General features: G+C 32.4%; 1 protein-coding gene across 2 annotated transcripts; it reads left to right on the top strand.

Moving 5' to 3' along the window:
* Positions 1-208: 208 nt before the first annotated feature.
* LOC119068162 (putative uncharacterized protein DDB_G0271606) lies at positions 209-27,533 on the top strand. Of its 2 annotated transcripts, none has more exons than XM_037171639.1 (2): positions 209-502; positions 24,396-27,533. In XM_037171639.1, the coding sequence occupies exons 1-2, from the start codon at positions 494-496 to the stop codon at positions 26,730-26,732; spliced, it is 2,346 nt and encodes a 781-aa protein (XP_037027534.1). In that variant the 5' UTR covers positions 209-493; the 3' UTR covers positions 26,733-27,533. The 2 variants fall into 2 exon arrangements, with proteins under 2 accessions (XP_037027534.1, XP_037027535.1); XM_037171640.1 differs by lacking the exon at positions 209-502 and adding an exon at positions 14,915-15,026.
* The last annotated feature ends 361 nt before the right edge of the window (positions 27,534-27,894 follow it).

Raw genomic sequence — 27,894 nt, 5'->3', positions numbered from 1 at the left:
CAATATCATCCATGCAAGTCAATGCTAGTAAAAATCTTTTTATCAAAGTTTGACCATCGAAAATCCATGATTGTATTTTATGAAACATTAACATCGAGTACCATATGAGAGTTTTATATATATACATGTGCCATTACAATAACAGTGGTGCAAAGCAAGGTACAGCATCTTGCGGTATTAATCAGTAGGTGAATGTCTTTCACGGTGTAAGCATTGATATTTTTGGAACGCGGTTCTTTCAAATATTTTTTAAAACTAAAATATTTTGTGTAAAGACAAATTGAGAGAGAAAAAAAGAATTTTTTTAAAAATTTAAATAAATTAATTGACTGTTAACCGGAGGAAGCGTACTTTAAATATTTATACGAAAGTGTTTTGCATCCGTCGTCAAATTAGTATAAAATAGTTGTTGTGGTTTGCAGAATTGATTGTACAGTGGTGATACCCATTCAGAACGTTTTTACACATTTCGGATTAATATCCAGATCACAAAATGAATTTGGCAAGTTTTTCTTCTTTTCTTTCTTTCTTATTTCCATCAATTAAACTCCGACTTTTTATTTTTTAACTTTAATTTTATTCAATTTGATTTAATTTGATTTTGTTTTTGGTTGCGATGAAAGTGTTTTTTGTATATTTGGTTTTTTATGAATTTAGGAAGCTCACATTAGACACAGATAATGGACTTTACTTTATACCAGCAAATTTATGCTTATTTCGAATTCAACAAATTTTTGTGCGAAATTGTATACAATTTATTGTGATGAACAGTTCACGGAACATCCAACGTCTTTGTTTTGATTAGATCTTGTTTTCTATTTCACATTTCACTGTTTTCTCAATGAGAAGTAGAATCAATTAATTATAAACGGAGTACCGAAATACACAATAATCGGATTGTCCCATAGGAGAAAAAGGAAATCAAAACAGAAACGAATTTTAGGGATAAATGTGCGAGCTATTTTGAACGATGGCTGATGTCTCTTTCGTTGTTTGCAACTAATTTCTATATTGGCTCCTAATAATACTGCACAAGCCCCATGAACATTTTAATAGTCCGTTCGTTCCTCGAATTTTGTTCCAAAATCTTCATATTATTTTAAGCCCATTCCAAAAAATTTTAATTTGGTTGGGGAACATATTTTTTGCTCAATTTTATGCACAATATTTTGATCGAGTTCTAAACTCCATTCAAAATAATAATAAATAAATATGAAAATTGTTACGGCGCAGCACGAAAATCTAATTCTTGAAGATTATAAAGTCATGATTCATGCGATATGATTGAGGTATTGAAAGATTTAGCCGTTTGCTGTGTGCAAAAAAATCCAACTTGCTGATAGAAAAATGATCTCAAGTTCTACAATCGCTAAACCGAACTGGTGTGCATACGTTATTTTGCACCAGCTGGTCCCATTTGGAATTGTATGTGACCAGCTGGTGCTATTTTGCACACCAGTTCGGTTTAGCGATTGTATGTCTTTTATCTGTTTTTTGTTGTTGCAAATTTACAAACTACACGCACGGAAACCGTTTGAAAGCCAGTAAACCTCAAAACAGAAAATGTGTCAGTTTTCAAATTTGCGCCCCTGCAATTCAAGATGAGCGGACTTATACTTTAGTTAAAATTGTTAAAGGTAGTTTTTTGGATAGTGGAGCCTAGATGTCATCGATAAATTTAAGGAAATTTAATCTAACATCATTTTTCTGTTCAATTATCACGTAATTAGTAATCTTCTAGTAACGAAACTAAAAAGTTGAAAAACGTAGCCGGAAGAGATATCTGATTAATTCTAATTGAGACATTCACGCAATTACTTAGTTGTCCATGTCCATAAATGTCATTTATATATTTTGCAACTACTGTGCAACTTTATATGTCTCCTCCCTTTAAACTTCTCAAGATACGTACTTGCCGTATCTTACTACTAAAACTGTTAACGTATGACTATCATAAATACATGCTTGGACCTAAAAAAGTACATATGTTCATAGTTTGAGACAAGAAAACCTTAAATTAACGTTAATAGAATAAGGATTTTGTTCTCATATTATTCGTTCGTCAAGCGAGTCGCCACCGGTCAGAAGTGTGTTTAATTTTTTTATTTTTAGAAGTTGGCACACATATATTTATACATACCCTTTTACCCCTTAAATACCCCTTAGGCATTGTCATCTCTCATTGACAACGACAACTACAAAATCTATAAACTTTGAGCAGTGTTCACCTTATAATAGAGAACGTTAGCTAAACGGCCGCTAACGCTAATTTCCAACGCTAAATCCCCCGCTAACGCTAAAATCAACGGTAATGCCCAGTCAATAAATGGTATCATTGTGAATGCATACACATGGACGACGCAATTTCGGTGTGTCTCGGTGTCGGTGTGTCTCGGTGTAACACATATATTGGCGAGTTATGAATCACTTCAGGTTATACCTGGGCCTATTTTAAGGAAATTAAATTCCCACAAATTCTCCAATTTTTCCATCACTTTTCGTCATTTTATCTAAAAACACAACAGATTGCATCGTAAATGTTGTTTTTACTGCCTTTTTAGTTGTTTTTCATGTCTTTGAGCTTAACTGATTACTTTGGAATGACATCTTTCAGAAAACCAAATTTAGAAATTTTAAGAATTTTTGTGAAATTTGTGAAATTTTGGAAATTTTTGGAAATTAAATTCCTTAAAATAGGCCCTGTGTTATACTCTTCAATGAGTATATAGAAGAGAAACGGGCAAGACAGGTAACAAACACACCGAGTCGTCCCTGATGAGTCCCCCAATGTGTTTGTCTTTACTTCACATTTCACTGGAATTGTAAAGATGAACTGCGAAGTTTTTGAATTTAGCGGAACAAAACGGTGTCTCTGGGTACTCTAGGGTAAACGAGACTCGGACGACTTGGACTTAGAATATGGCCCTTCTGTCGTGGTTTTTATTGTTCTGTTTAGCTCGGTTGAAGTCTTGAATATGGTAAAAAACTGACGCTGAGACTGAGTGAACGGTGGATCAATGGACGAGATTCTTTTCTTACACAAATAATCCGTAGACGCTCTAAACCCCTATGCGTCTTTCTTAATACGACAGGTCCATTCTCATTGCGAGATGTATCAGATCAGAGCATTGTTTTAACTGTATTTCTATATGCAGATGTGGTATTGGGTTCAGGAATGAATGTATTAAGAGGTAGAAAAGACGAGAAGAAGACGATTGCTTCATGGATCGGCGAGTTATGGTTCACTTCAGGTTATACTCTTCAATGAGCATATGGAAGAGAAACGGGCAAGACAGGTTTAGTTTTAGTCCCAAACACACCGTGCCCCAAACACACCTGAAATAATTTTGTGATTATTACTCCCACAATGTGATCGGATTAACATTTTATCAATAGAATAAGTAGATCTGACTTGTAGGAAGCCAGCGGTATTAAGCTGGAAACGTTTTTTATTCTCTTTTTAATGTTACAAATAGTATCCTCCACACGACGAACATGCAGTTGGAAAATGTGATTCGTAAAACGTTTTATTGCAATCAAAAGTGAATAAAACTTTTCCAGCTTAATACCGCTGGCTTCCTACAAGTCAGATCTACTAATTGCATTGATAAAATATTGATCCGATCACATTGTGGAAGTAATAATCACAAAATTAATTTCATGTGTTTCAATTGCAGGTTAACCACGTGTTTGTTGTGTAGTTGAGGATGTTTGTCGTCGAACAGCACATTGTAAAGTTTATAGATTTTTTCCAGCACAGTGTCGCTGCCTTCCTGCAAATTAGATCTACGGATTGCAGTAATAAAATATTGATCCGGATGACCTTTTAAATTAATAAATGAAAATAAATCGAAAATTGCGTCGTCCATGTGTATGCATTCACAATGGTGCCATTTATTGACAGGGCATTACCGTTGATTTTAGCGTTAGCGGGGGATTTAGCGTTGGAAATTAGCGTTAGCGGCCGTCTAGCTAACGTTCTCTAATAGCAAAGCGTATGTTACAACCATAATGATTTCGAGCGATAAATAGACTTATCAACTACATCGCGATACCTTTCATTTGAACTTCAATTAAATTGTTCGAAAATGTTGAGGAGAACTTCTCCCTTTTTGAATGTATATAAAAACGTTTGCATTCTGCATACTGCGACCGTAGGTCTAGGTCTAATATCTCCATATATTAAATTACAGAAAAGCGATACACAACATAAATAACACTAACATCGTTTTATCTACGATCTGATTTCTAAATATAAATTTACCTTATCTGGCTAGAATGTCTCTAGAGATCTAGAATTTACTCATTAGACCACTACCACCGGGAGGCAAATGGCCACGACTGATCATAAATCACGTATATTAAGATTGTTTGTTTTTGATAATTGTTTACGTCAAGCACATGTCCAGTTTTCTATTTTTTTCTTATTTGCCATTCGAGAAATTTTCGAACATTTTTTTTTGTTGATTTTTAAAGTTTACAACTTACGCGCAGCGTACACATTTTTCGCTTATTGAGTTGTCAAGTGCGTAAAAATTGTAAAAAAAAATCTGTAGAAAAAAAATTCGCGGCCACAGAGCAATACATCAACGGTTCATTTTGAAATTTTCATTTCTAATATTTCACTTTTAATCGAAGTATAAATTTACATAAAAATTAACAACCGAACAGGTTTTTCCAATATTATTGTAAAATTTATGCCACCATACAGAAAATATTTGTGTGTTTTCATATAAATACATTTTAAAATCCGAATAATTTTTTTTTTTTTCTCATCAAAACTTTGAAGAAAAAAGCACATAATTTCTCCCATATTTGTTGAATATATTTACAATATTTATATGTTTAAACATGTCTTTAAAAATGTGTCCATTTCTCGTACAACACTCTAATGCGAGAGAATGATATTGAAATGTTGTGCAGTTCATTTTGTATTAATTTACATAAATATGTATTTTCTTTCTAGTATATGCCGTGTTTCAATAAAACCATTTAACGATGTCATCATCAGAAAATACAAACAGTTATTATTGGCTGAGTAAATAGTATAAATATACTTTTTGATGGCATTTTTCCATTGATTATTATATGAAGAAAGTGCTTGTGACGACAGTTAAATTAAATTGACTGGCTGGTGCTTTTTTTGCACAATAAAAACTATTTCGTTTAAACAATTTCGACGCTTCTATTGAATGTCATCAATGCTACACTAAAACAGTTTAATGATTTACACCAATTAAGATTTTGTGCCCAAGAAGTCAGTTGTTGTCTCATGACAATTGCAGTTGAAACAAGTTTCTCTTTATCAAAGAATGTTTTAGTTAGGAAAATTTGTTGTCGATCGGCATCAGTAAAAAACAATTTAAAAGAATTGTGCATGCAATTGTTATAATGCTATCTGTTGTTGCCTTTAGATGATGCAGTTTCAAAGCTGTCCTCTTGGCGTACGAAATTATTGGTGAGGCAGAGGGGCATATGTACACAGAAAATCCTTTTGCACTCACAAGAATCTTTTGTTGAAAATATCCTCAAATTCGCAAAAAAAACTCACAAAAAATCCTTTAAATTTTATGAAAATCCTTGAAAATCAAACAAAAACTTCTAAAATGCTTGAAAATCCTTTGCAATTGACAAAAACTCCTTTCGAATCCTAGAAAATCATTTGAGGATTTTCTTTTAGAAACTCATTTTGCACTCAAGGTACACGATTACCTGCCCCTCTAGTGAGGCATCAAATGCACATAACTCTTAAAACGATTCCTTTTTTTATATAATTTTTATATTTAAAACAAAAAAGTGTTGCTCAGTGTTCGCTTACCATAGAGTGTCATCGATTAAAGGTCAATTAGCTCATAATTTCGTGTATTTATTAATGTATTAATTGAACCCGAATTAGTGCTAATCCTGGTTCATAGAAGTATAGAAACGACGTACAAAAACAAAATCATAAAATCTGCTACTTTATGTTCAAAGTATCGCGAAATCTTTGGTACATATTCTTTCACTTCGTTTGTTTAAGCATTTAATTAATACTTAAAAAAGAACATTACCCAGAGACCTTCATTTATTACTGCCGTCTTTGACGTAACAGATGGAAGACCGTTTCATAAAATATTTCATGTATAACTAAACAACGGTTGCATTCGAAGTCTTAGTTTAAACTTAGAGGTTTTACCTAAAATATTTTGCTTGTAACTCGTGGCCTTCAAAATTGCAAAGCTTTCCAAATCGTTTCGTGTGTATAAATATTTTATGGAAATAGAGTCAACTCGCCCCTGTTACCATTTCGATTAACTTTCTTTCCCACGAAACCTGTGATTAATATTGTTGCAGAATCCTGATGAGTAATTTCTCGAATATTTAAAAACGCACCAATGTATCTGATAACAGGGCACGGCACAATAGTCATTAATATTACTATTACAATCAAATTCAATATTACAACTTTTACGTTGGATACATTGTCAAAGGTAAAAGTTCATGCCACTTTCCATGTTCATATCTCACATACATTGTATGCATGTATTATATACAAACATCCGCACAGCTTCCTATTTTATGTATAAATTGCGAATATAAAACATGTTTGCAATGGTAATATATCTGCTTCCAACAGCAATCTAACTTTCAATTCTTTTTTTTTCCTGTCTATCTTTAGGTGTGTAATGTTAACTAATAACTGGCTAAATTGCGATATTAGGATGTGAATATATATTAATATATTCAAATAAACAATTGAGCTTTTAATAAATTTATTAATTAAATTAAGTGAAACATAAATATTATTTGAAGAAACGAAAAGAAACCACACTTCGTCATTTCGGTAAAGTAAAGGAAAACGCAAAAATTTACAATAATCATGCTCAAGAATGTTTAATCATTAATTAACCCACATTTATAAGATATATATGTTGACACAGGCGTATACGCGCATCGATCTTTTTTCTTGTTTTCTACACCTTCTTCTGTACATATTTTCATTTTACCATATTTATAGGTGTGATCAGATGTGATAATGACATGGGTATAGATAGAAAAAAATATTAAGATTTCAAATTCATAAACGTCATTTTATTGGTGATTTATGTTAATTTTAATGAGTGCGAGAATTAAGCTGTGTCTGCACAAATTGTTAGGTAAAAAGTTGATTAAATTTTAAAGAGAAAACAGTGAAGGATACCGTGCCTTTGAACTTGTACTTCAACAAAAGAAAATATTTTGTAATAACATTGAAGTCAGAAATGATTGACTTTCGTACAAAATTACTTATTCATAATTTATTACGAGCATTGCAGCCCACCCGATTGTATTGTAACAAGCAAATGGGAATCTTTTTTTCTGGGAAAACAATATCTCAAGGACGTTCTATTGATCTGCCTGAGCATAAAAGTGTTTTAAACATTGAAAGTTGCATAATTGTACATGGAATCATTACGACGAGTCGAAATTCAGTCTAATTTACAAGAGTATGTGGCGTGAGATATTTTTTCGATTTTATGAAAATTTCTAGTACAAATTATAGTTACGGTTAATTAGGCAACCGAAGCAAACTTCATTGAATGATAAATATTTTTCTAATTGAAGTCCTAGATTTTATTTTATGATTAGTTGACAAAATGTTACTTATTTTGGCTGTTGTGTAGGGAAATGCTTTTTGCACCATTTCTATTACATTTCGTCATAAAATTACCAATGTCTAACTTCAATGAAATTATTTCACCAGAAATAGAGCGCAAAGAATAGAATACTGAATAAGAAAAGAAACGAATTGTGACACCTCAGCGCCTCTACAACAGAGGGTTCCTATCAACTGAGTCTAACTAGACCCTAAATTTTAGTACATTAAATTGATGATGGGCGATGATGCCCAAGAACATTGAGTTTCAATTGTGATTTATACCTTTTTCAATTCACAAATTGTTCCTCATAATGGTGGTACGCCTTCGATACGATCATAAATAGACGAACGTCACTTAACATACCGCATACGAAGACACTTCTAATGGCCGTCTTAATTGATTATCGCTTTTCTGTTCAGATCTGTATCTCTACAATTCGAATTCCTGTCTCACAAATTGCTATCACGATCAAAAAGTTCCCATATCTTACAGATTCTTTAAATTAAATGTAAGAAAAGAGCTATATAATAACCTAAATGCCATGTTATTGCGCGCTCACTCTGCACGTGGTAAGAAATTTCCGTATAAAATCCAGAATTCATTTTTTCGTTACCTTTCATAATAAATGAAATTTATGCTCATATCGCATATGCATATAGATATGACAGGCTGTACATAAATTATAATAAAATGCATGTCTGTGTATAAAATGTATTAAATATTAAAGAAAAAGAAGAAAAAAAAATTCAAATTATAAAATATTGAAATTTAGCCGTTAAAAATATACATCCATGCCCTTCTTAAATCGTGTCGCGCTTACGTTATAAAACACCTACACTTTCTTTTTAAGCAAAAGATTTATTTAATTTCTAACCTCTTCTTCTTCTGCTTCATCTTCAGTCTTAAATAACTTAATAGCTAAATGCATTCGGCTCCGTAAAACTTGTTCGTGAATATAAATATAAACAAAATTTGAGCAATTAGTCAAGTCGAACTAGAATTACTATATAAAATCCATTTGAAAAACAATATAAGTAATACCGTGGAAGATCTAACATTATGTACGACGATTAAACAACATTATATTATTACACAGTATACCAAAGCCAAGAGAGTATACGGTACAGCTTCAACAGATGAATGTTGGTGTACAAAGAACTATGTGCACAATAAAAACGGTATAAACTCTTATAAGGTTGTTCGAGTTCGTGATAACGTAAAATGTCACGACTTTTTTTTATTCTTTTGCGGTACGTAAAAAATAGTTTTTACGGAGACACAAATGGTTGAAGGGACGATCGGCCTTTTATGTGCAACGTAAATGTTGTATAATAGAAATTACAGAGCAAAATTGTTTTGCGATATAAATAGGCAATTATAGCCCCAGTCGATAAGAATAATAAAAAAAAACTACAACGATGAACAGACCGATATTGTATCCATCAGTTAATTTCAATTTGAAGATGTTGTTGTTTTCGTACAGGCTCATGGAAAGAATTATAAGAACCGACAATTTCAGTCCAATTCATAATATATTCAGTTCACATACAACGTTACTCTACATGAACATAATGTTGTTCACTAGTTAGGAAAGACAATTTTCGACAGTTGAAGATGTGAGTTATACTTCTGTTCGGTTGAAGTATGAGATTTTTTAAACACACAAACGGTCGTCAAACATATCACCAGTTTTATCGAATCTGATACTTTTTTCGAAGTATTTTATAATCCATTTATACAAAATCTTCTACTTCATTTGTTTCCTATTAGTGATGACGTAGCCGTCGAGGTAGCCGTGTACCGAACGTTAAACTGGGAATGGCATTCTCAAAACAACGCGTTACATCATGTTTTCAAAAGAAAATGTTATTGTAATTGCAACTCCTCCTACAGAAAGTAAAAGAGACTTTTAACAAACAAACAAAATTAAATCCAACCAACTTACAATTTTTTTCACCGCCAATGCGGCAATGATTTGGTGAAAAAAATATATCCAAAGCTCTTTAATACTTCGCTTCAAGTTTCCGAATTTGCATTACAGTTAACGTGCTGTAAAACATTTAAAAATCATTTACTTTTGAGTAATACATAATACAAGTATGTCCAAAACTCAATGAGATGTTATATTGTGTATACTGATAGATACCGTAAAAAAAGTTCCCACGATAAATCTTGAATTTTGTTTCTTTGAAATAAAATATAATAAAAAAAAACCAACAATAAAACCTACCAAATTAGATTAATTCTATTTTATTTCAAACGTTTTTTTTCCTTTCGTCGTATACCTTCATTTCATTTTGTCATTTCCATTCGGTTATAATTCACAACAGTTTTGTATACGTTTTGTTGGATGGATCATAATTAAAACATTTTTTCTGTATCACATACCCATTTCTTTGACGTGTTTATATCACTAACGTATGAGATAATAATCAAGAATAATAATAACATTACGACTGACTTATGAATAGACCGATAAATACTTAACACCTACTGATGTCTCAATCTCAACTCGTAGGAATCATTGCATGTCTCTATGGGACAAATTGTGAAAATTGTGTGAGACGTGTTAATCAGAGCCGATGATGAAGACAATAATTCACTGGGACGTGTTTTGTACACAAATGGTGAGTTGGATGGACTTCGGTGTCCTGAGTACGAAACACGCACCCGTTAGTCCTAATGTCGTCTGAGGTTCCCCTGCATCCGCATTGCGAAATAATTTAAAAAAGTAATGGTAACGGGACAGTTATCAGTGCAGGAGTCTAGGTTGCATCGAGTTGAAACAACCATTCCAAAGGTCTTCACTACATATCGTTAGTCCGTCTACCGTCGATATTGTGCTAACGATTTGAACTCAAGGCACCAAAGACTGTTTCGTTCCGATTACTAAAAAAAAATAATTAAACGGCTGCAGCGGAACCACACACGACATTGGGACCGACGGATGCGTGTTTAGTTATCAGGGCACCAAGACTTATATAACATGCAATGCCACCATATGCGAACGTTCCTATTCCTAAAATTCCAAATTGTTGTACAAAACTAATTTTTTATCATGTTTCTTCTTTCTGTGACCAACACGAGGATTGCCTATATGTTTTGCGAGCAAACTAATAGAAACGTACTTTGTCGATCGTAAGTTTTAATCGTACCACTAGTCAAAGTGAAGAGTTTCCATGCGGATCATTACAATAATTTTTCATGCTTGCGGCTATCAGAAATACGAAAGTCCACAGTTTGTGAGAAAGACAGTAATGACGCATTTTCTTGTGGCTGTAGCATGATAATAAATTAATTATATAAGATTGATCTATTTATTCACACCCAATCCACCAATGAAAGTACATTCATTTAGCCAAGGTGCTGCCAATTAGTATCCACTTGTAAATGACCACAATAAGTAAAAGCTTTCGTTCAATGCAAACAGAAGAAAAAAAACTCTTCCGATGTTAAAATCAGAAGAAATTTTTTCCAGCTGATCAATGGCACTGATTGAAATTTATTTGTGTTATTTCACTCAATAGAAACGTAATAATGGCTAGTACATCAACGATTATATTTCATAAAACACAAATTTGAATGGAGTCCACGAATGGTTTTTACATAAAAAAAATATTTATCAAAGTGCTGAGATAAAATTTTTGATATTCAAATACAAACTTGACTGGATAATGGGTTGTTTCAATTAAATAAAAAAAAAAAAAAATCTGTATTGACTGTGCAGAGCAGCAGAGTAACTCTATATTAATGCAATGCATGGATTATAATTTCAATTATAAATCCATACGTCGGAGTAGAGTATATAATGTTTCAATGCTTTGGGACATAGATCGTAATCGAGCATCGACCATAAAAACAAATTAATTAAATCTCCACTGAGAGCATTTGAATTTAAAGTTATTGACCGCCGTGCGCGCTATTCACAAAAAAGACGTATAAATCTTTCAATGCTTCGAAATTTCGCTTTGTGCACATATCTGAACCAACAGAGAGATATATTATAAGTGCAGAGTCAGTGTGCTATCTATATGGACTTAGATTATAATAATATCGGTAAAGAAACATACACAAAAAAAAACCGTTGTACGATTCAACAAAAAAGAGCAGTGCTCAAATATAATTATACAATTATGTTGCTCATTTAGGAATGCAGATAATACACCAACCATTTTCTACGAAATATTTTGAAATTCGTAAAAAACAAAGTTTTAGTTTTTCTCTTAAAAACAGAGATATTGTTTGAATGATTGTAAGCTTAGAAACACACAAACACACTGTCTTTGCATTAGATGCTTTGTTTGATTTATGGAATAAGCTATAATGAGATCCATTTAAGGACTTTTTTTTAAATATAATCCTAAAGGCGGAAAAAGGTCACTACCTTATAAGGTAATGTCTTAGTGAGCATAAAACATGAGCTTTAAACTGTAATTAAAGATCTTTGGAAACTTAGGTAGGTTACAAATGAAAAAATATATTTTTTTTTTGTTAAATTTTTCTGAAATTTCCAATATTGATCATTAGCCTGAGTGAGTATCAGTCCTTTGTCACGGCTTATAATAACGACTTATTATTTTAAAACCTGATATGTCTCTAATGAGGGCAAAATAAAAGTATTGACCTTAAATGGCTGATGATATTTAAAAATTTAATTATTTTCGTAAGGTCTGTATAAGTAGACAAGTTGAAATAACAACCTTCTGATAAAATATTTTAGCTTTGTCATAAATCGGATTTACTACTTTTTGTGACAGGTATGATATACACTAGACCTATCCTCGCTAATACACTCGTAGCGTACAAATATAAAAGTCCTCGAACCAACATTTTTCATATCACAGTTTTCAAACCTAAGCCTTACGATGAACTGATATATACGCAAGCTCTTTGCCTATTACAATTTTCTTTCCACAGTCTTTAACATTTAAAATGTCGCACAGTCATTTTTTTCAGACAATGTCGTTGTCAATTCGCAAATGGCACAATGAAATTTTCAGAAAAATTTGACAGTGCGACATTTTAAATGTTCAATAATCTACGTACATACCGGAAAAAGGTACAAGAAAAAGGTTAAACAAAGTTACAAAAACGATATGAAAATCACGAAAACACTTTCCTCCTAAGAGTATACCCTGCACTGTGCAGTGCACCTATCTGATAAACTAACATTGTCACCTCAAATCTTCTAAGCGATACTTACGTTACGTTAATAAATTGTGGTGATTTATAAAAGGTCTTTAACCGACCGAATGTGCTTTTGTCGAGTGGTTTTTTTTATTATTCGTTACAGTGTGCGATATGTGTATGTTTAGTTTTGCTGTAACACAGTACGTGTACACCTATATAGCAACGATCATACAAGAATTTTATATACAAGAAAATGTTTTGATAACTGTTCAAAGCACTCACAGACACTTTCCTTTTTAACATCTCTTTATTGGTTTGTGGGAGAAAATTATTTTCATATTTTGATTTATAAGAGTTTCGAAGATCAACGCAAATTATTCATACCAGTTTTAGATTTATTTTACTGATAAGCCTTCAAATTTCACTATCTATGTAACGATTAGGTCAGAACAAAACGTACATTCAAGTCGGTATTTCAATTGCTCCATTATAGGATTCTAATAACTATAATCGACGTTATACATGATGGAGAGACTCTGCATATTTTGAATATACAAAGACCAACCGCTGTTGTTTTTGGTTTCTCCATTGAAAAATTAATATTTCTCTTCTTATACGTGAAAAAAATCCGCATCATAAACAGTGTGGGTGTTTCACTACTTTATTTATATTTATTAAACAGTTGAAATGGTCAAAACAAAATTTTATTGATAATTTCTCCATATCAAACATTGTTAAAATATTGGTTTTTATACACACCCACCTAGCCAGAGGTTTCCGAATGTAATTAATTTTAAAGAGATTCACTGGCATTTATTTGTTGTTTTCCATATTGTGGAACTATACTGTTGGTGGAAAGTGTTTACCTACAGCTACTGACCGCAACATTATTCATTCATATACTAGTCATAATGACATTGTTAGGAGATGAGAAAAAAAAAACGAAGAAATTTTTATTGCCATCGTTGTCATATCTACACGATTCCTCACTCTTTTCGGTCTTGTTAATAAATTTTTTTTGTGTAAAACTCTTGCATCGTCCATAAATTCACATGACCATCTTTCCGAGTGTCGATAGAATAGGTAGAAAGGTATAGCCTTAAGTCAACGATTTATGCTCACACATCAAATTGTCCATATAAATTCACATGTCCGCATTTTTTTAATGGTGATAAAATAGGTGACCTGTTCAGTAGCTTCGTGTCAACGATATTATGTCTACTGTTGATTTCCCGTTTCTCTCGTTATTTCATACGACTGGCTCAATAGTTAACAGCTATTATAGCTACCGTGTTCTTGAAACGCTGATAGTTTCTATTAGCATTGCTCACAAAATTAATTGAATTGTGCAGATCAACAGTAATAGATTCATACATGTACTTCCAGGCATTCGTTGAATCTATTACTTCTTTTTTGTTAAATCATTGCATAGCTATTGCTACTTCACTGGTTTTAACATAAACTTTGCTGTATAGAGAACGCTAGTCAGAGTTCATCCGCACTGTTTTTATCGTTGTTGTCGATAACAGATGGGTAACCGTTTCCAAAAGATTTTTCTTGTGACGCTTTTTCTAACCGACAATAGTCATCATCAATCATCAAACCAATGAGTTCTTTAAGTTTGAAAATATTTTCATCAATTTCATATCGCACAGGCGGGCCTGTATACAAAAAAAAATAATCAAACATCTAAGTATCTAAGCATCAATCTCTGGTGGATATAAAATTTAAAAAATTACCTCGAGGCGTCGCACGTTTGTAATGTTAATGCGTGACAAATTTTTTGCTAAAAGACTAAATTTGATTTGACTGGTTTTCTTATGAAAAAAATCGCATTTTCATTACTGAGTTTATAGTTGTGTCGACGGCATATATGAAAAAAAATATTTTTTTTCTTCAAATATCAACAACGAAACCAAACCATTTATATCGAAATCATAATCAAAACGAAACATTTTTTTTTTTCCAACTTCTCTCTTCTTCGTTTCGATTTATTCATTACGCGAATTTCACTTTCGCTGTTTTGTACACAAAACCGTTTTACCACTGCAAGGAAATACACGTCTGACGATCATGTTCGATTGTTGCCAATAATATTTATTCTTTGATTTTTGCTGTTTCGTCTGCAGCCAAATACATATATACCAACAATATAATAGTAAACTTTACATTTTTGCAGAACTTTAGGATCTATGAGGCGCGCATTAAAAATTATAGATTTATTTCGAAAGATAATCAATCAATTTTGTGTGTGTATTAAATAGGATTGTCTGTATGGTTTGTAATGGTTTTATCTTGATTTATTTATGTTTTATGATTCGAGAGATATAATGTGATGAATTAGCTGTTGGAGAATATATATTTCTTTTAAGATCGAATATGTTAAATATTTTATTAACATGTAATTTTCAAGCAATCAAAAATTAATCAGCCGAAAGAAGATTAAGTGCTGCGGTATTGATGGTAAAAATGACTTACTCTGATGACAATGATTTTTTTTTCTTTATGAAATTCACTTCTCGGCTAATTTCCCAAATTCCATACCGCCTCAACGTTGAAACTTTTTAAGTTTAAGTTCAATTATTTTCACCTATGATTTTTTTTCGGTCGGTACAATGAAAAATGAAAATCATATTTGAAAGGTCAATAACTCTCTACAAAAAACATTTTATTCGAGTTACGCTCGTGCTTCAATTAAATAAGCACCATAAACCAACCAATTTTTTTTTTGTTTATTTCGAAGAAGGCGAAGAAAAAAAAACCATTACGAATGGATCATACATTTTATTAACATCAACTTTTATCGAGACTTTTATACATGGAATAACAACTTACCTTATGTGTGCCATATATCTTCATTTTTTTTACATTTTAAAAACACCTCGTTGTCTGTTCAGTGAACATGGAATTATTGTCATTTGTTTTGGAATGGTGTTTTTATTCCACAAATTAAATTGATGCCTAAAGTGGTATGAATTATTTAGATTAAAGTGTAAATTGGAGTGAAATTTCTCAGGAAGTGCTTGACGAAATGAAGGAATTATTCTGCAACAATAATCGACCGTACATCCACGAATGTATTTTGATTCATTTTTCTTCTTACATATGCATTGCAAACAACGCATCCCTGTTTCGATTGGAAAAGAAAGAAGACGTAACCTGTCTCAAATTACATGTTCAATGTTCATTGCCGAGCATTTTTATTTGAATGAAGCGGTCTCATTCAACCATAAAAGTTTCCGGAATGATTTGTTTACTTTAACCTCAACTAACACGTCTTAACTGACAATATAAAAAACTTCGTTTTTTCGAGTTAAATAACTTTAGGCCTAATGTTAGAAGTTTTTAATGTGACATTCGTTTACATACAACTAGTTATAGACTGGTACTTCTTTTGATACTTTCATCTTTTACCTCGAAAATTTCAATAAACCATTTTGTATAAAAGCCTTCGTTACCCGGAGTCGGAATTTAATACTTATATCTGTTGCCACTGTCGATAACAGATGACATTTTGTAAACCGTCCAGAATTTCGATTTTTTTTTTAAATTGTGACAACTCGTTGGATCAAGTTGGGATCACAGCTCCAATGTTTAAAATTTTAAACACACGAGCATACAGTTGACGTCAGTGAAATTTAGACTTGAATTTGCTTAAGCTTTTCTCACCTAATCTTTATACAAAACTTTTGTGTTTAAATGTGCACTACCACATTCATGTGTGTAACTATTTCACCCGTCTAAAGACGTATGCGAATTCATCTCTAAATTTCGCTGACGTCAATTGCAACAACATTCTTTCATTCACTGGGATTAGCATTCTATCTAATACTATAAGTCATAATATTCAGTTAACACTCCTTCAATTCAATGTTATCTTATTATTAAAACGGTGCATCACACTACTCTCTACATTATTATTTTTACACTGATTTTCACAAAATTGTGCATCTTGCATTTGAAAACAGAATCATGTAAGACAACGCCATTTAAAACAATAAAGTCATTATATTTTGCATAAAATCCATTGAAGATAGTGTCTTCATCGATGATGAATCATCATCATATATACCGTCATTTTACAATTATGCCTTTGAAAATCGAAAACAAAGAGGTCACGAAGCAACACTTGTTTTCGATCACAGAAATTAAATGTAAAAAGCTTAATTTCTTCACAATATTTCGTATTAGATGTGCATATAGACCTGTTTATAAATATATATATACATCACACGTATATTTTATTCACGTGATATGAACACAACAGATTCGATATTTTTGTCTTCTACTTTTTTCCCTGTATTAATTTCGTACGTTTCATTCATAAAAAAAATATTAAAATTTCCAATAAAATCGAAAAGTGTGTTATTATCTTAACCTCTAAAAAAAGTTACTAATTTCAAATGTAAATAATCGCAGGTACTTAAATGCATAATATGCGGAGATGTGAGATATTTCTTCTTTTTCTTCAGCCAATAAAAAAGGCGATATTATTAAACGGATATTAAGACGAATTTTTTTCATAAATTCCGACAAAACTGTAAAGCAAGAAATTTGTCTGAAATTGATTTCAAATTACTTTATTTATTTAAAAAAAAAGTATTTGTATTATTGAAATATTTTATGCTAATACGAAATTTATTGGCCATTTAATAAGTATAATTTTTGGGTTATTTATTTGAATTTGAAAGAAAGTTTTGCACGATTTAAACATGTTTATCGGATCGGTAGTTCATAAGAGAATATGCACACACACATGGAAGAATCTATTTTGATTTATTGAAATGATAATAAAAACCGGAATGGCAAATAATTTCGGCAAATGATTAAAACTTAGCGAGATCGATGGTGACCCTTAGTAGTTTTTGGTCGAGTTTTCGATCGTAAAATACGACACTACAGCATACCATCAACTCCTAAATAACTGAGATGTGATTAAAACTTGTGTACCATAAAACATATGCTACTTAGAACAAATAAAGAACGAGACAGAGGCATGTTCTATTTTTGGAAAAAAATTCTTAAAAATTCCAAAAAAAAAAATTAGAAATTCTTAAAAATTACTGAAATAAAATTTTTATTTAATAAAGAATTTAACCACACTCGGCTCGGTAATACTATCTCATCCTCCAAAACACATGAACCTTAAACCTATTAAATTAGATATTGATATTGTTTACAAATCTAATAATCTCATATTTGAGAGTTCAATGCGAATTCTTGATCAACATAACCACAGATACTTTGATTTAATTAGAGAAGTTCGAGTTAATCATGTATAATGATGACTTAGTTATCCGTGGCTGACAATTCAACAATAGTAGATGCATTATATCTATAAAAGAATCAAAAAGTCGCATGATTATGTAACCTATGAAGGTTTTAAAAAACTTTCATGGGTTCGTTTATATATGTGCAAACCCCTTACTGTAGACATTATTAACTCTTATGAAATAATAAATGTCTTAAAACTTCGAAAACAGCAAACATTATGCAACAAAATCATTAAATCTGTTACTTCATTTGTTGAAATATGTTATTCGAGCTTGAAGAAAATCTTTTACTTCCAAATGTTTATTACTTATTATTCAATATAATAGGAAACTATACAATCCTCCTATTTTATTCTTTTCGCCATTGTCGATAGCATATAGCATATATGTCTAGATTTTCGTTCATATCCAATAATAACTTTTTCGTGTGATCTTCAAAATATTTGATTGGAAATTCAATATTCTGATATACATCAAGCAATAGCATCAGATCCAGAAAGATCTTTCTTTTTGTGTTAAGTTTGTTGGGGCGAAGCCGAGGTCAACAAACACAAGAGTTTATACTGAGTTAAATTCTGTGGACGACGAGTTGTACTGATCTCTAAATTTCTAAATTATAAACTGACAACTCATCTTTAAACGGTTGCGGTTTTGAAATTAAGTTTGAATTGTTCATGACCTAGAAATTTCATACCGGTCATCTATCTATCTACTTTATCGTCTTGTCTATTAATTTAATTACGACTCACTAAAATCTTATCCATAATTTCTAGTTTGAATTGAATTCACAAATTTAATTCCGAAAATTTAAATGATAATTTTGACCAAATTTGTAAATCATTTTTTTAATATCTCATAAACCTTAAGTGGAATGAATTTTCGATTTAATTTAATTTGTGGTTAATTTCTGAACCACTTTTCGATTTTAAATTTTTATTTTATTTTTGTCTTAAGTCTAAAAAAAATTGATTCACATTTAATGAGATAGAAACCGAAAATTTGTTTTTCTTTTCCTTTATATTTCGCTGGAAACGATTGAGAGCTATGAGAGCTATATTACGCGTAGAGAAAAAAAATTAAAAAGAATTGCGCGCGTTATTTACATTAAAATTCTCTATTCTTCATGTTATACTTATTTGTTTAATTAACTTTCTTTCAATTTTTCTTCGTAGTCTTCTTCGTTTACACTCTCGTCTCTCGAACGTAACAAGAGCTTAATTATATTTTTTTTTAAATATTTCTTTTCCCAAACAATTATTTTGTAATTATTGTTTATGTAAAACTTAATTCTATTTTCAGTTTCTTATTTATTTGTTATATTGTGTGTGCGCAGGGAAGGATTATACTGGTTTCATTACATTGAATTCAATTGAAATAAAAAAATAAATAAAAACTCTGAAATACACACACACAGAATTTGATAAGTATGGCAGTGAGTCAGGGGAAAAAAATCACAAAAGACAAATAGAAAAAAAAAACGTTCACCAATCAAAATTAATTTATTTAAATTATAACAACAATCTGACGATAGCAATTATTCGAATATAAATATAAAATCCAAATGTGTAAACCGAATGTACAAGTTGTTCTCTCATCCAGTGTGATGTGTGGCGCACAAAGAAATTTTACGCAACCGTCGATGTCTTTTTATTATTCGTTTGCTTAATACAATGCAAGTACAATTCAAACATCTATTGCCAAGAAAATATTTTATCCGATAAAATGCCATTTTCTTTGCTATCAATCATTGACGTCAAAATAAATAAGAATTCGTTCCCATTGTCTATAACAGCTAAATTGATGATAAGCAGCAAAAAGCGCCAAACAAACAGAAAAAAAAACAATCAACGGACTAAAAAAACCTACTACTTTATATAGTCTGTGAAATTGTGAATCGATAAATATAAACACGTCACGCATTTTCTTATATCGAATGCATTTCAATATACACAATGGGATCTCAATAAATGTGTGCATAATACATAATAATGCAAGTGCGAGATAAAAACACAAATTTCTAAATAATAATAAAAAAAAACTTCGAGTCTTGTAATAGGTTTCGGGTTGATTAAACTTTTGTATTTACCTTCATGGTAGATATAAAACTGACCAAACGATAAAGTGTATTTTATTTCATCGTGAGCGTGAGGAATTAATAAAAAAAAAAAACGGCCACAGAAAACCCATTATCATGAAGTGCAACTTTTCTTATTAGCAATTTTTAATAAAGCAATGTTAATATTTCTGTCGGATTTTAATTACACTGTAGACGTTGATGATGATCGGAACAGTCGGTTGGTGAAACGTGTTTTCCTCTAACTGAACCTATTATGAACCCGGCAAACGACTGTAATTTAAAACGTTTAAATAGTTCGTTAGACGATTGCAACATTACTTTTGAAGATAATCTGTTTTGTAATGTAACAACCAGTTGAGCATAGAAAAAATGGATTACTCTGTATCTAGGGTGAGCGAGAAGTCAGGGGTGTCAGAGTAATAATTTCGTCTTGGTCAGCTGTTTGTGTCATCAGTATCATCAGTTATTTTTATCGCCAGCTACTCTATTTTACTAACTGAAAATATTTTCACTATCGCCAGCTACTCTGCTTTATTGCCTGTAGCTCTAATTGAAGTGAATTTTACAAGCCCGCGTAAAAAAGCGGAAAAATTAGCGAATCTAACACATATAGATAGGCCGATCATGAACATTGCTTTCATAAATTACCGGTATCGCAGTGATTACCGGTCACAAAAAATTACAGTGATCCCCAAAATTGCTTTATTAAATTCCGAGTCATGTTTATATCCACTTATGTACTTATTGGGTGGTCAATAGTATCCACAACGCGCTTCACAATATGCATACAGTTCAACAAGACAATAACACCTTTACGATAAACTTCATTTATCCCTTGCGGGTACATAATATTTAGCAAGTAACTAGAGACTTCCACAAAATAAGTCAATAGTTCAAATCGTAAAATGGTTTTTTTTTTTGTTAAATAAAATTACGGACAACGATGATTCTGTATTTGCCTGTGGTATATCTGATCGATTGCAGTACCAATAAAATTGGAATTTATAATAAAAAGTTTAAGATGAAGAAGAAAAAAATCGTTGTGTTATCTCAGAAGAAAGTTTTGCAGACATAACATTTAACCAATCATTTTGTTTTGACGACATACAGCTACATCATCAGTCTGATAATACAGACAAATTGGTTTTTTTTTTAAGAAAAGACTTTTTTGCAATAAAAATAAAAATTTATTTTTTAACTAAGGAACTACACAATATAAAAAGATGCGCGAATTTTGTTGAGAAATCTTTTGTTTATTAATCGATAAATATTCGATCGAAATATATAAGAAAAAAACTTATTTCCAGAGGAGATGCGTCAACAATTTCACTTTTATGCAAAATGTAATTTATTACCGCATTTAACGAGAAAAAACGTATTTTGAATATTTAAAACTGTGTGGACAACTGTTTTTTTTCCAACGAAATTTATCGGATAGCTATGTCATACATCCTTTCGATCGTAAAAATCATATTACTTAACCACATTCGGTAACTTTTTAATTCAATAAAATTCTAGAAGCAATTAAAAAAAATCCATTCGAAAAAAATCATAATAAATTGTGGCTATTGATTTCGTATAAAAATATTTTCTTTAGGAAAAAAAAAGTGTGGTCGGTCTTTTATTGTTGACTATTAAAAGCCAGATATTTTGAAATAAAAAAGGAAAGAAATTATTGATGCACATAATAATAATATTAATTATCATCGCGCATCGCACTTTTTATTCAACATTGGAATGTTCTTTTATTCGCTGCTTTATTTGAACCGCTAATTACAATGTTATAATCGAGTTTTTTTTAAGGCAATTTACTATGCCTACGATGTCTTTAGATTTAAATAAATAAACTTTTTTTTTGCGACATTGGTATTAACATTTTCGCCGAAATTTTACTTTCTTCTTCTTCTTCTTCTTTTTCAGCCTGTTTCTATCCACTGCTGGACGTAGGTCTCCCCAATTCTCTTCCATTCCGAACGATCCGTTGCCACTTGTTGCCAATTTGCGCCTGCAATTCTCTTTATACCATTATTCCATCTCTCTGGTGGTCTACCTCTAGGTCTTGTTTTAGGTGGTCTCCAGTTCATGATCTTTTTAGTCCAACGTTCGTCCGTCCTTCTTGCAATATGTCCCGCCCAGCTCCAGTTTAAAGGTGCTATTCTTTCCATGACATCAACGACTTTTGTCCACCGTTCCATGGCTCTTTGTGCCACTCTTAGTTTATTTTCGGAAGCTTTTGTTAACGTTAACGTTTCCGCTCCATATGTGAGCACGCACAGGAAGGACACACGTATCGAACACTTTACGTTTCAGACTATTGTTCATTTTGCTTTTGAAAATTAACCTGAGTTTTCCGAACGCTGCCCATGCAAGACCAATTCTACGTTTTATGATGTCTAGACCCAACTTCAATTTGTGATCTAGGTACCCGTAACTGTCGATACGTTCAATGACAGCATCACCAATTTTAATGTCTCTGTCATCGACAATGTTTGTCATGATTTTCGTTTTCGACAAATTCATCTTGAGACCGACTTTGTTAGACTCCTCATTCAACTGTTGTAACATAATTTGCGCCTGATCTAGATCAGCTGTCATCATTTCATTCATTTATTATTCATTTTCAGTCGTCTTAATACAAGCGGACTATTAGAGTGTAAAATATAAAATTGTAAAAAGTGTAACGTATCAAACATAGTTAGAGCGTTTAGAGTCAGTTTCTTAAAAATACTCTCCAGAATCGATGTGAATAACTTAGGTGATATGGTATCACCCTGTCGTACACCTCTGCCAATTCTGAAATTTTCCGTTCTTTTATGGAGTTTTATACACGACGTAGCGTTTTTATAGGCGTATCGAATTGTGTTGGAGTACCTTGAGTCTACTCTGCACTCGTCTAATGAGTCCAATATCGACCATATTTCCACTGAATCAAAAGCTCTTTCAAAGTCTATAAATATCAAGACCACAGCAATCTTGTATTCATTGCATTTCTCGATTAGCGTTCTCATCACAAGTAAGTGGTCGTTCGTGCTGAATCCTGATCTAAATGCAGCTTGTTCAACAGATTGGTAGAATTTTACTAATACACATATCTCTCTGCGGAGTACTTTCAAACATTAATTGGCTACTAGCGAGATGAACCTCCGTAAACTCCAATTTTGTTTTACTTGTTTTTTTTACACAGTTTTCGAGGTATTTGCTTGGGTAGTTGATATATGTCACAGAAATGTGAAATATCCTTCGTTACCTCGATTTGTCACAGTCGACAGCCGGTCACAGAACATGTGGTGTGTATTGATACATTCGATTATACAGTCACACCGTGGCACTGCTCCTAGTATTAACATCGAAGTATAAAATTTTACATCTATTGCACATAATTTCTGCTTAGAAAAATCAAAAATAGCTATGTAAGAGGTTTCAAAAGGATTCATTTTATGAATTTTATAAATTTCTTTTTCCCAGTCAAACGTACGAGTTCTGTAGTCGTACAGTTGAAATGAAATTCGTTCAGACATGAATCTTATGAAATGAATTGTTACATTCGTAATTAAAACGTTTAATCTTTTTTTTGCAGTTAACTTAATGACTTAATGATGTACAAACATTTGTCCACTTAAATCAAGTTGAGTGTAAAGTGTAATATCTTTAAGTTTTTAAACTTAATAAAATTAGTAGGTTCGGGATTAATGTTCCAGCCCGATCAATTAATCTGAACACTGAAACCATGTATTCGTAAACCGAAGTGAGTTCACCTTTATTTGCTGTATGTACGTATAAGCAATGATGCCGATTATATTTACTATTATGTTGTATTGACGACGACGCAATTATTTTAATCTAAAATAATTAAAATCGAGCCTGATGATAAATACGATCTCCATATCTAATGTCTACCAGTAATATCACAAAATTATTAAATTAATCTCGAAATTAATGGAAAAAAAGAAGTGAAATTTTGCTAATGTGGGAAAATCTACCATAATATTTATGCTAATACATCATGTATAGACAAACATCAGCAAGGTCATAATTACATTATCTATATACCAACACAAAAAGAAGCGCAAAAAATAGATAAAAAATTTCTCGGGCAAAAATTTTCCATTTTATTACAATTACAACACTCGGTGCTATGTTAATTGTAATTTCAGTAAAATTGGTCTGCCATTATTGAGATAATGATGGCTCATTTAGTTATAATAGAAAAATGACCGACAAACATTTTTTTAAATATCGACAGCCGATGAAATAAACCAAAAATTTTAATGTTTTTCATTTCATTTTTCCTTACAGATCTTTCTGGTCGGTCTTTTGACTACTGTGGCGCTGGTTTCACAAACAGCAGCTCTTCCCGATAAAAATGATGTTGATGATAAGTCGCCATCGGTAGTAAGCCGATTGGATCCGGTACTACGAAAAGCCTTATTGCAAGCCTTAAGTAATTTAGAACGGAATTCATCAGAGGATGAAAGTGGCGATGCTGAAGAAACCACTCTCACTACGATCAGCGATGAAATCTTAGAAGAAAGCACTACATCGGATCAAACGCCAGCCGTTCAATATCATTCGTACGTAGTCGATGCCAACAACGAAACAGGAACGACCAACGATGACACCGAAATCATTCAGACAATTATTGTTAAAGCACCTCGACCAACTGTTTCATCATCTTTGGATGTAGATGAAGTCAGCGAACAGAGCGATAACGATGTCATTATCAAATTCGATAAATTGGATCCAGTTAAAGAAAGTGATATTCGTGTCGAAACAGTACAAGTTGCTCGAAGTGTATCGCCGTCAGACAAAGCAAACGAAATAAACGGTGATGCAGATGATGAAAATATTAACGAAAAATCGATCACTAAACAATTGAAGAAAGTGACCACGTATAAGCCAACTACAACCACGACCACAACAACGACAACTGAAGCACCGACTCACAATGAAGATGGTGAAAATATTGAGCATGTTAAAGAAAATGACGTAAAAATCTACCAAGCACCGTTGGTCACGGCCTTTACCATTCAGCAAGATGGAAATGGACTACCGAAAAATGTGATTCCATTATATAAGCAGGACGTAGTTCCAGCTAGCATGTCATTGCCAGTCGAACAATTTTCGTTCTCATCTCATTCTTCCAATCAAAACTTCCAAAATGTTCAATCAAACCGTAACACCAATCCAGCTCCTGCATTTTCGATTCAAACCTCCCATCAACCCCAACCGCCCGTTTTCAATGCCAACACCTATTCGTTCTTGGAACAAAAGCAAAAACAGCTTGAACAACAAATCGTTTTCTTGCAGGAACAACAGAGAAAACAGGAGGAATTATTTAGACAACAACAATCTTACCAAGATCAGCAAGCACTTCAACGACAAGCTCAACTGTTATTGGAACAACGTTTGCGAATCGAAGAGGATTATCGTTTGAGACAGCAAAAATATGAACAGGAGTTGAAAGCTTACAAAGAAAAGCAACAAGTTCAATTACAGGCAAGATTCAATCAGCCTTCTGTTGTTGTAGAGGGACAGACTACGCCAAATACTCAAGCGGATAGTGTGAAGGAAGCACCACTTGACCAAGCTCAAATTACTCAACAACAATTACAGACCCAGCAACAACTTCCCGCACAGCAGCAACTTCCTGCACAGCAACAGGCTCCTACACAACAACAAATTCATACACAGCAACAATTTCCCGAGCACCAACACCTCCCCGTACAACAACCACCGCAGCCTTTTGCGCCAGAATCAAATCAGCAAAACGTTCAAGTTCAACATCAAACAGTCACTGAGGTACAAAATCAGCAACATCTTCAAGTGCAGCCCTTACAACAACACCGTGAACAAGATATTGAACTTCAACGACAAATAGAACGACAAAATGAAGAATATCGAATCAAAACATTAAAGTATGAAGAGGAACTGAAAACATACAGACAGAAGATCCAGGCTCAACAGTATGCTGAACAACAGTCTCAACAACAACAACAACAACTCTTCTCTCGGCAACAGCTTCCATTCTTACCGGCACAACAATTCGCTCCCGCTCAACAAATATTCACCCAAGGACTACCTCAACAGCAACAACCGGTCCGATTCAATAACAATCAACCACAATTCCGAACAAACGTTCAAATCGTGCCAAGCGTGCAGTTCCAATCGTTCCAGGTTCCTACTCAACAAATGCTGCCGATCCGCGAAGCACAGACCTTCCGATCTCGTTCTCAAAGCGAATTCCAGCAACAAACAAACATTCCCCAACTATCCCCCGTCCAGGAACTTCCACAAAGATCCTTCCAGCAATTCCACACATCCGGTCCAGTCATTCAAAATTCAAACATCGATCCAGTCATTGCAGCACCACCAGACGCCATCCAACGAAACCGAGTCTTTCGTCAAGAATCGGACACAGCCAATTTTTTCAACAACAACAACCGAATTACTCTCAATCCGGTAAACAACAATGCCGACAATTATTTGCAGAGCTTATTGTTCCAATCGGGCATTTCCGGTCGACAGAACGAAGATCTGAACATTATCACCAAGGTGCTGGCTTTAAATCATGGCATTCAACAGTCGCCAAATGATCAGCAACAAATCCGTTTTCCACGACGTGAAAATGTGTAAGAGAAAATTTTTATTTTGCGTTTGCTGAAGAAAACGTGTTTTAGCGATTTTCTTAATGTCATTCTGCTAAATGTTTTGTTCAAATGATTGGAATTGAGAATTTGTGCGTGCGCAACAATTTTATTTTTGTAATACTTATTTTAGCAACAAAACTTAAGCGCATGAAATGAATTTAGGAAATCAATTGATTAAATTGCTGCAACAACAATTTTATTTAATCCATGCCATTGTGACAATGCTTTTCGTTTAAATTTCGATAAAAAAAATTTATTGGAACTTTTCTTTAATTAAATTATTTATTTCCTGCTGCTGCTTTTAAATTCTCAATTAAAAAGAAAATATTGTAGGTAAGGATGGAATACGGTAGTTTTAACGTTGCATTATACAGTATGTCTTTCGATATGGAGGTATTTTTTGTTAATCATAAGATATAATACGATGAATTTTATGACCAGTGACTACATCACTACATCTTGTGATTAACAAAAGCGTACTTTTATTCAATGAAATTACAATTTTAAAGAATTTATTACATCTAATCATACTTGCGCAATAGGACAATATATCTATTCGACTAGATATTAAATTGGGTCTGTTTCATATTTTACCGTTGAAAATTATTAATTGTCGCGTTCATAACAAAATACAAACACATTTTTCATGTAAATATAATAGAAATAAAAAAAAATTCCCAACAAACAAATCTATTTGCCAGATTAATTAATTAAGTTTAAGCTTTTCGATAGAGGTATTTATACTTAGATTTAATTAAATTATTTTATTGAACACAATACAACAAAAAAATGAATTGAAAAATGAACAATGTAATTTAAAGTTTAAATAAAACAATAAAAAAACTAAAACGATTCATTCCTCGTTTGGACTTGCGACATGAGATATTAAGAGCATATGTCACTGAAATTGTAGCCCACACTTTTGTCATTTTGACTAAAAAATTTAAGAAGACCATCACGACCACAAATATGTTAGCTTCGAATAGAAAATTGATTTATCCGTGATAGTTTCATCTGCTGTAAGAAACTTGAGCAGTTTACCCAAATTAGCGCAAACTGATCCTTGAAAATCCAACAAAAACCGAGGGGTGACGCACTTCCATTTAATCCATTAAATCCATTAAATCCATTTAATCCATTTAATCCAA

This window comes from Bradysia coprophila (assembly GCF_014529535.1).
Source record: "Bradysia coprophila strain Holo2 chromosome X unlocalized genomic scaffold, BU_Bcop_v1 contig_173, whole genome shotgun sequence".
NCBI classification, from domain to species: Eukaryota; Metazoa; Arthropoda; class Insecta; order Diptera; family Sciaridae; genus Bradysia; species Bradysia coprophila.
This window is presented reverse-complemented; position numbering and strand designations above follow the sequence as displayed.